This window comes from Arvicola amphibius, chromosome 4 (genome assembly GCF_903992535.2).
Source record: "Arvicola amphibius chromosome 4, mArvAmp1.2, whole genome shotgun sequence".
In the NCBI taxonomy this organism is placed as follows: domain Eukaryota; kingdom Metazoa; phylum Chordata; class Mammalia; order Rodentia; family Cricetidae; genus Arvicola; species Arvicola amphibius.
Window position 1 is genome coordinate 68206182 of NC_052050.1, and position 10960 is coordinate 68217141.

At 44.9% G+C, this 10960-nt stretch overlaps 1 protein-coding gene across 1 annotated transcript in view; it reads right to left on the minus strand.

Moving 5' to 3' along the window:
• Fstl4 (follistatin like 4) overlaps nt 1–2206 on the minus strand; it is a 415999-nt gene extending 413793 nt beyond the window's left edge. Inside the window, exon 1 of the mRNA XM_038329093.1 lies at nt 2081–2206. Coding sequence (XP_038185021.1) covers nt 2081–2206 — 126 coding nt within the window. The remainder of the gene's footprint in view (nt 1–2080) is intronic.
• Between the last annotated feature and the right edge of the window lie 8754 nt (nt 2207–10960).

Consider the following 10960-nt stretch of genomic DNA (forward strand, 5'->3'; position numbering starts at 1 on the left):
GCTCAGTAGGAAATAACTTTTGCAATGCAAGCCTGAGAATACCTGGGGCTTGCTGACCAGCTAGCCCAATTGAAAAACTGCTATCTCCAGGCTAGGTGGACCTGTGATAGAGGAGGGTATCCCATTCTGGCCTTGCCATACTGTATGAACAGGCAAACATATACACACATACCAGAGGTTGGGGGACATCCAGACCATGACCAAAGTCAGCAAGCACCTCCGCTGCAGCGAATGCTCTGCTCCTGCTAGCTAAACACTGACCAAAGCCACCCTCAGCTTCTGTGGACTCGCCCATTCACAGCCTGACCACCTCATTAATCAGAGCCATGTGCAGGCTCAATGAGCTAAGGCACAGCAGAAAAGAGAGCTACAGCTGAGAAGTGTGCCCCAAGACCAGCTGTTCCTGCCCTCATACCCTCCTCCCTGAAGCAGTCAGTGATATCCTTGGACTCGGGAGACAGAGCTGGCCTTCCCTCCCCACCCCCACCCCACCCCGTGCTCAGCACCTGCCTCCCCGTGGTTACACAAAGCTGAGTTGTTAGCGCTCACACAGGAGGGTCTGGGTGATGTTAACTTGCCTCCCATTTACCACCAGCTAAATCCCACTTTAATTAGCCTGCCTCTTAATTGAAATAAGTGATTCACCGAAGAGGGCCAAGGAGCCCCCCACTTTCAGGCGAGTAAGCTACCTGTAAGGCCTGCCTGTTTGCTTTCCTATTAAATATTCAGGGATGGATCTATAGGACTTAAGCAGTGGTTTCCCCTAGGGATGTGCATACAAAAATGAAACCCTTTCCACATGGGAAATGTGGCTCTCACCGGCCCAGTGGCGGCTGCCATTATACGCTTTCAAAGCAACATTAAGGTATGTCCTTCATAGATTTAGACAGGAGTGATAGTGTTTCTATTTAATCATCGACTGGAGACAAAAGCACACTGCACCAACTTCAGCAGCAGAAGTGTGCATTAAATTACTTCCAAAACTCCCTGAAGAATAAGGCTTGCAGGTTTGGGATCGCATGACAATTAAGTAATAATGAGAGAGAACTCTGTGCCGTTTGATCAAATAATGCATTAATCCTAACACACACTGTGTGTGTCCCTTATCTGCTCTCCGAGTATGTTGACTTTTTCTGGTAATTTTGATTTCTCCTTCCTCAGGAACAGAGACACAGGTACAGAGAAAAGGACCGGGCATGTATCAGTGTAAGACAACGGAAGTGCAGACACCTGGGAGAGCCCCGATAAGGGCTCATCTCCACAAGGCAAAGAGGAAACTCCCAGGTGGTTTTAATGAAGGGGTACTCTCTCTCTCTCTCTCTCTCTCTCTCTCTCTCTCTCTCTCTCTCTCTCTCTCTCTCTCTCTCTAAGTTCAGCCCTTTCACAATGCATTTTCTGAATATAACCTGCATTCCATATGCACCCTAAATCCACGAGACCACCCCAAATTCACTGAAGCTGCTACGTTGAGTAGCGCTGGCATGTGGGATACTTAAGACTAGAGATCACTAAGCACTTAGCGGTACATCCAGGTCCTCTGGGGAGGTTTCTGAGAGTAAGTTTTTCAGGCTCTTTAGAAGTATTTATATACACCTAGCATGCCATTAATCATTCTTATCTGTTCATTAAAGCTGTCTCCCTCAGGACCCCAGCTCACCAATTCTTTCCAAGCTTGATTCTTTTTTATCTATATATCCTAAGAGGGGTTCGCTTCTTTTAAGACATATTTTGTCATTAAAACACTTCATCAGTTCTTATGGATGTGTTCCACCAATTAGTCAGAAGTCATGGGGTTTTATTAAGTACACAGAAGCGTCAGTCCTAGAAAAGTCTGTGTGGCAGGATAAATGCGCAGTGAAAAAGCATAGAGTAGGGACGTGTTCTCACTGGTGACAGATTCCAGGACCACGGCCCACCGGTGACAATGCCTGTTGCCTCCTCTGGTCCCTTACCAAAATTGGAGTGCAATTTGAATTTACACAGTGGTACAACTGATCTACAGGTGGGAGAGAAATCAGACACTATAACATTAAAAAGTATCCTGTACGAAAATGCCATGTCGGTAGTTACCAGACCATACCTCTGCCTGGGACTCTCTCAGAACCACACTGGGGCTTCTGCTGGCTCCGAGGTCCATCCATCCCAGCACAGCTGGCAGGGAGACCCCAAGCAGGGCGAGATGTGGCCAGAAGCCTCCTGGTTTCATTTTGTCCAGCCTGTTGGGAAAATAACAAAGGCTCAGCGGGGAAGCAGTAGGAAGTCAGGAGTCACAGGGGAGGTGATGGACTTACAGAAACAAGTTAACCTTCATTTGTAAAGTGCTTACCATGCAAACATGGGGACCGAGTATTAGCCCCAGGACCCCCATAAAAAGCTGAGAATGACAGTTTGGATCTCTAATCCCAGGGCTAGAGAGGAAGAGAAAGGCAGATCCCAGAGACTCACTGGCCAGCCAGCATCATCTAGTTGGTGAGCCATGGATCAGTGAGAAAAACACTTTCTCGCAATAACCAAGATGGATGGTTGGTAAGGAACCACAGTCAAGGTTGAATTCTGGCTCCCATATGCACATACAACCACACACATGGACACCAGTGCACACACACAAAGAATCATATTAATCTAAGCATAAAATACACTATAAACCCTCTGTTCTACTTGGGAGAAGTAGCATTATTTCTGGGCCTCAGTACACTGTCTCTAAATGGGCATGGTATTACAAACCTCATGGGGGGTACTCTGAGAACTGAATTTGTTGGTGTCATGCACATAGCAGAACTCTACAAATGTAAGCCATTAGTGTCCCACCTGAACTGCCACCAACCACCACATCTACAAGGACAACCAGAATGAGTCAGCCAAGTCACCGCTATTGGGCACATACAAGCCTCAGTTTCCTGAGAGATCGTTTGGAGCTCGGCACATACGCGTAGGAAAAGCCTGATGACCTAAGTCTGATCCCTTAAAGCTGACTCCTGCAAGTTGTCCTCCATGCACACATAGCCCCACATATACACATAGTAAATAAACAAACACGGTTAGAAAAATGCTGATGAGGAATAATATTAAAGGTGTAGCAACTCCTCTGTATCTTACACCTCAGTTTACAAAACGACCAACTTCAAAATACTGTCATAAGGTCTATAGTAGTTTAGTTTTTACAGCAGAATCTAAGCAGCCAATGCTAACCCCAATAACCTGGAAGTTGTTTCCTGACACTCTTCTGGTAACATTATTACCTAAAGTCCTAGGATGAAACAAAGGGACAATTCAAGGTAACCAAAGATATAAGACCCGCACTGAGACACTGGGGCTCCGGTGTGAGCAGTAGTTAAGAAACCTGTGTGTGCTGGTGGTGGCACGCGCCATTAATCTCAGCACTCAGGAAGCAGAGGCAGGTGGATCTCTGCGAGTTCAAGGCCAATCTAGTCTACAGAGGAGTTCTAGGACAGCCAGAGCAGTTACACAGACAAACCCTGTCACAATAAAAAGAGAAAGAGACAGAGAGAGAAAAAGAAACTTTATGTGCTAAGGTGCTGTGCTGATGGAGTGAGGATAGGCTGCTCCAGGTGTCTTAGTAGCTGCACTTTTTAAAACTTTTATTAGGGTGGCGTGTGTGTGTGTCTGTGTGTGTGTGTGTGTGTGTCTGTGTGTGGGTGTGTTTGTGGGTGTGTCTGTGTGTGTTTGCGTCTCTGTGTGTTTGTGTCTCTCTCTGTGTATGAGTCTGTGTATTTGTGGGTGGGTGTGTTAGTGTGTGTCTGTGTGTGTGTTTGTGTGTCTGTGTATGATGTGTGTGTCTGTGTATGTTTGTATGTGTGTGTTTGTGTTGTGGGGGATATGTTGGAGGTCAGAGGACAACTTGACAGAGTCATTTCTGTCCCTTTCCCATGTGGATCCACATGAATTAGGTCACCAAGCTTGGTGACAGTTGCTGAGCCATCTTGCTGGCACCCCTGCTTACTTTTTAAATAAAGTTTCCACTGTTAGTGTATGTTAGCCATAATTTCAATGATATTTAATTGCAGGCTCTCCATGCCACACTGTGACCTTGCCCGGAGAAGGAAACACGTAGCACTCTTTAGAGGCCAGCACCCCAAATGACCTGGCCTGGGGACTGGGCTACAGCCTGCATCTGATTCAAAAACTTGGGGGCCTGAGATACCTTGTAGCTTGAAGAGTCCCATCCTTATACTCAATTCAACATCCTTAGTTAACTTCTGACTCTGGACCTCAGCCTTTTTAACTGGGGATCACAACTTTAGAGGGTACAGTTTCTCCTGTGGGGGTTGTTAAAAACTGGGCAATGGTAAAATATAGTAAACAGTAAAATACAGAACCAACAATTAATTAGAAAGCAAATGCACAACGAATCCATGGGGGCTCTGGCAATGCTTACCCATGCTACATCTTACCACCTCATGGCAGCCTTGGCTCCAAGCACACCAGGCTTTGCCTCACACATGCCGTGTGACCAAACACACTACCACCAAATGCTGCCTGAAACACCAGGGCTCAGGTCCAAGACTACTGAGTGCTCTGAACCACAGGTTTCGCTGAGCAAAGTTTTTTCACTCTTATGGAAACATAACGGTTTGATTATAGAAGACAAAGTCTCTTAATATTTTCCTACTGTCATTCCTCAGCATGTAAGTATCAAATGAGTATATATATTTGGATGGCATTGTGTAAGAATGTTTGATTTTTAAAATTGCTATTTGAGTTGCTGGCTGGAATTCCATAAAACTTGTTAAATGAATTTTGGCTCAGGAGCAGGACAGAATTTCCAACCGTTTCTGAAATGGTCCTGAACACCCTTCTGCCATTTTGTACTGCGTATTTAAGTGACACAGTGTTTAATACTGACAATTATAAAATCAAAATATTAATCAGCTCAGAGAAACACCAAAGATGCTCTTCCTCCCGCAGTATCAAATGTACGCCAAAATTTAATTCCTTATGCACATCATCTCATGAGCATGCAAATTTTCTTTCATCTTTAACGAATAGTAAAAGTACATACATACTAAAGAATTGTTTTAAAATACATTTCTTGGGGGCTGGAGACATGGTTCAGTGGTTAAGAGAACATACTGCTCTATACTGTTCTTGCAGAGGACCCAAGTTTGATTCCCAGTATCCATGTCAGCCTACTCAAGCTTCAGGGGGTCTGATGCCTCTGGGCTGCAATGGGGTGGGAGGTACTTCCTCTCTAGTACACACGTACACACGTGCACGCGCGCGCACGCGTGCACACACACACACACACAAATAATCAATACATATTTATTTGTTTGTTTGTTTGTTTTTTGAGACAGGGTTTCTCTGTAGCTTTGGGGTCTAAGTAAAAGTCAGTCGGATGGTGGTGGTGCACGCCTTTAATTCCAGCCCTTGGAATTGAATTAATTCAAGACAGAGTGAGTTCAAGGCCAGGCTGTTCTACAAATCGAGTTCCAGGACAGCCAGGGTTGTTACACAGAGAAACACTGTCTAAAAAAAGCAAAAGCAAAACAAAACAAGTAGAAGTCTTTAAGATTTCTCATCAGTAAATGTATGATTTGTAATCTAATTTCTATAAGAGGCAAAAAGGGATCAGGAACAGTTTGAGAATCTGGCCTAGACAAGGGACAAAGGCTGTCACTCGGTCACTAGTGCTATGGCCATGGTCACCAAACAAACCCACTTGTGCTGTGTTCCAGGTTCCTCTGGCTGCCTCCCCATGTGTGAGACAGAAATGCCCACTGAGAAGAAAAGGCAAACTTGGGACACCACACTCTGGCTTATGAGATGACAAGGTACTCATGGATAGCTATCTTTCAGAAAGATCTCCAGAGACCCCATTTCTGTCTCCCTCCCTCCCTCCCTCCCTCCCTCCTTCCGTTCTTTCCTTCCTTCCTTTCTCCCTTCCTTCCTATCTTTTTTTATGACATGGTTTCTCTGTGAACTCCTGGCTGTCCTAGAACTCACTCTGTAGACCAGGCTGGCCTTGAACTCACAGAGATCTGCCAGCCTCTGTCTCCCAAGTGCTGGGATTAAAGGCGTGTGCCACCACTGCCCAGCTCATTTCTCTATTTCTTTAGCCATTCATTTTTGACATCTGTCAGCACAGCTGAGCTACTGAGAAAGCAGTCCAGGTGGCCAGTAGCTATCATCGGAATGTCACCATCTCTAAACCTGATGAGACCTTCGCACAGTGTGGCTTTGGCTGCTACCTTGAGGCTGAGACACCAACCTTCAGCTCCTGACCCTATACAAAGGACAGACAGATCTCAGAGGAATGAGATGGTGGAAGGAAAAGAATCCCCACATGTGAGGCTACAACAGAGTATTTCCCATACTCCAACCATTTTGTTTCTTCAAAAATAAATACCGGCAACTCCAAATTCTTCATGAATTATCCTCTTTGAACCTGGAGCCACACTGCAGAGACTGCAGATGGCAGCTACTGGACTTTTTCATATTTTAAGAGCTAACTATAGTACTTCAAGCTAGGCTGAGAAAGACTATGCTCTCCATTTTTTAAAAAAATTTGCCTGTACTTAGTCCTCGTACCGATACTGCTTGTGAGGTAAGCACCTGCATTCAAAGGTCTGCTTACCTTCTTTATCATGCCTCCTTGCCCAAACCCACTAAAACAGAGATAATCAAAATCTGTCTTTCTCAATGTACAGATGTCAGTCAAATCCTGGAATTATGAAATATGCAAGCCACAAAATCTAACGCCTTACTTTCAATTTGCTTAGTAATGTAAGACCAATTAGCAATTTAAAAACACCAATGGTGTTTTATTATTAATGGATAGTATCAAGATAAAATCTATTCATTTCAATTATTGTCTTGGCAAGTACAATGTAGCATCATTTAAGAGGCGGGTCCTGAGGGTGAGCATTAAGCTGGCTGGATTCTGAGACCCCAGCCCCAGCCTCGGAAGCTGGAGCTGATGCTGATCTTTATTCAGCTTGCATTGAGGTTCCCTATTAAGACCTTATTTGAAGACAGGGAGACGCGTGAGCCAGATCAACTGCTGAAATAGCCTACACAGCGTCTTTATAAAATGCAGCTCAGTTTGGCCACCACTAGCTGATTTCATTTACACGGTGGATGTGTCTTGGATGTCATTTTATACAAAGGGTGATTGACAATTCATTGCATCTAGAACAGCAACAGCCTAAAAAATTTCAGCTTGAGTTTTATGACAACTCAGTCAATAAAAAAGAAGAATTAATATTGGGTCTAAATCAATTTTGATGATCTGTCTAATAACCAAATAGAGACTCTCTATTTGGTTAACACTCATCTAGCAATTACCATGTGTCAGGTACCATTCTAACTGCTTCACGGGCATTCACGCATAACCCTCATCACACTCCCTACGGAAGGCAATGCCTATCCTTCCTCTCCATCTCATGACAGAGACAACAGGGTCACAGGGAGGGTAAGTACCCTGTCAAAGCTACATGGCATGTAAGTCAGCAGGTGGGTGGTTCTGTTACATCCTGTCCCTCAGTGCTTCTCCACCCTTGATAATATTTAATCTTGGTAGGCAGCTCTTTTTCATATGACAGAGTCATTCTATACACAGCAAACTGGGAGTTCCTTCTTGCTCCGAAAGCTGCCCAGAGCCAGCTTCCTTTGCTTGTCAGGGCTCTGACCATGGTCAAAGATTCAGAGTAAGGGGAAAGAGCCAAGCTGTCACCCTTCTGTATCTGACCCCAGAGTGGGTGCAACTGTGAACACGCTCCAAGAAAAATCACACAGAATTCTAGGAGGCAGGGATGCTCCTCCAACTCCAGGGAGTACAAGTCACTTTGAGGACATCAATCTGTTACTGAACTAATTGCAACTTCAATTTAAATAGCCTTGCCAGCCTTTAGCAAGAGTTCCTCCATTACAGATCTGGGAATCAGCTACTCAAAAGGTTGCAGATTCTTTTTACCAGCCTAGATTTCCTTCTGAGACTATGCTTCATTCATTGTATCTTTCCTCCAGTCCTGGATAGACCCCAAGCACTGGTTCTAACTCCACCAGGATGGAGTTCCTGAGACAGCATCTTTTTCCAAACAACTCAGGGCATCCAATCACTTAGCAGATAAAACATCTTCATTTGAAGAGAGGCACTCCAGTCTTTTCTCTGGTCCCCACCTGGTGCTCAACATTGTCCCACGGCCAGGAGAACTAGGTGCTAGCCTGCCTGGTGTAGGTTTAGTTAAGTCACAGATGGTTTGGAACCAAGACCTAGACTCTCAGGCCAGCATCCCACCTCCTGCACTCTCGCCTGTGTTTTAATGCTTCTATTACTTACAGAGTAATGCACTCAGGTTTGCGTGTTCTTGCAGGCTGTGTTTGTGCTTGTCAGTGCTGTAGCCTTTCTGTGCAAGCCACAGGACTTCCTGACGTTGTAAAACAGGCTTGTGTCTGCGCTATCTTTCTGTGTTCAAAATTACAGAGCTATGACAAATTAGCATGATGTAACATTCCAAATGCCAAGTTGCTTTTTCAAGAAAGTTGGAAAAACTGTGACTAAAAACTTAAATTATTAGGGAAGGACCAAAACTAATATGAATTCATATTTGAAAAACAAGATCTGCCCCCATCCAGAGACCACAAACCAACATGTACACTGTATTTACTGTGCAGGACAGGAGACTCTGGTCACTGGAGACTCTGGAGACTCTGGGCGATGAGCTTAAGATAAGTCTTGTCTGTTCCTGTAACCAACCCTATCAGGATGAGCAGGAATGCTGGCCACCGGGGACAATGCTCACCAGCTCTCTTTCTCTCGTGACCTTTTTTTCCAGAACACGGGCACATTACCAGGCCAGCCACCACGGATTACTCACACACAAATGGTTTAGAAATTACAAAGATGACTCGGTAGAGCCTCAAAGAGAGCAATGAGGTCTGTGACCCTGGAGGCACCTGCATTGCCAAACATTTGCTTGATACCTGAATCGGACTTCATTTTACACCATGTTCTGTTGATTGATAGTCAATGAAGAGAAATCCAACGGGGAGCACCCCAGAGCCCTGTTGTCTCCTTCTGTGTGTTTGCCCAAATGGTGTGGAAAGGGAGCACACACCAAATCCAACCTGAAACCAGGGACTACTCATAATTTCTGCTGAGAGGGTTAGGACTCTAGTTTTGATCTGTGTGTTTTAGGAAAAAAGAAAAAGCATTTTGAATTTCCCCAAATAACCCCTCAAATATCAACCTGGAGAAGATAAGCCTGTAACTTTGTCAGGTTAACACCATAATTAAGTGGAATTGCACTTTCTTTTTAAGTTTTTAATACATTGGTTTATTTGCTTATCTATTTATTTATTGTGTGTGTATAAGTCAGTGAGGTGGCAGGAATCCATTCTTTCCTTGCACATGTGGATCTTTGGGCTCAAACTCAGCTGTCAGGTCTGACAGCAAATGCCTTTACCGTCTGACGCCTCTCACCAGGCCTGAATTGCATTTTCTAGTAACTATGCACTCTATATATTTTCTAACAATGGATGAATCGGCTACCTAAATTATTCCAGGTGCAATGCATAAGCTGATGACATTCATTTTGTAACGGAAGTTTGTACATTCACCTATGGCTTTAATCACCCTATCCTTCCAACCTTCAGGTACTACTGTATTGATACATTCTTTTTAGCTGTGGTTTTTCCATTATATTTGATGTTCCACACCTTAGTGTTATATGTTAAGAGGTAAAACACTTCATGAGAGATAATTTCCTGAAATATCTAATTTTACTAAGTTTGGAAGAACAACAATAACTACATATAAGCTACACAAGAAGGTGGGACCTGCAAAGAAAAGAATACCCCCAGAGATAGGGCAGCCATTAAGGGCAGGCTTGGGAGATCTTAACCACTCAGCGGCCGTCCCTGGGAAAGTCTGTTAAGTCAAACAGAAGATGTGCACGCGAGACCACAGTAAATAAATGGGTCCTACAAGTCCCCAGCAGAAGAAAGCATGGGGAGTGACCTAGTCCCAAGTCAACAAGCTGGCCCCTCTCTGAAAGGAAGAGCTAAAACCCTTTCTGGAATTAGCAAAAGTTGGTGACCTCAAAGTTCTAAGAGGAAAAATAAAAGCCACCGGGACAGCATAATTAGGAATGCTAATACACCACATCCAGTGGACCCTTTCCTTTCAGTTCAAGCTGAAACCGGAAGTGACTAAGTTCTGCAAGGCCTAGGGGCTCGAAGGTTGGACGGAGAGGTGCTGGCGCTCTCATACCACACAAGCCCTACTTACTCCCCTGCCCATTTGCTTTCCATACCAGACAAAGCCTGTCCTCAGAATCAGAGGGGCTAGAACGATGCTGGCCAGTACAAAGGATGAGAATAGACAGTTAAAAACGACTCTGTTTCACCAAAGGCTGGTGGGTAGTAAAATAACTTGGGGACTTTCTGGGAAAAGTCCCTATGTCTTCTTCATGCCCCCATTTTTTTCCCTTAAAAAAATGGAGAGGGGTGTTGCTGTGCGTGTTTTTGTCTAGCAGCTACCTCATTTCTGTGTTAGGCGCATAAAAGAGGGGTGGATTTGGGTACCTCACGGATAGGGGATATCTAGAACAATTCTTGGAGCACAGGCTTGCCACAGATTTACTAAGACAACAGACTAAAGCTCCTGGCGCTGTTTTTCACTCATTGAAACCTCGGTGGAAGCGACACCTAGAGGGGAGCGAGGGGAGACTACAGAAGCGCTATTTATCAGTGTCAGGGGCCGGTTATCTGGAGGGAGGGAAGTCCTCTGGGCAGTGCAAGGTGGACCAGCTCTGGGAGCAAATACAGACCTAGCGGGGGCCCAGCTCCCAGGGAATTCTGAGTAGGCCAAAGCACAGCACAGGTGCTCGCCAAATCCAGGGCATGACAAGCTCTACAGACTGCTGTCAGTTTCTGCCCTCGCAAGAGTTTCAAGACGCGAAGTCCTCAGGTGGTAGGCATGGGAGAAGCCAAGTGGGAC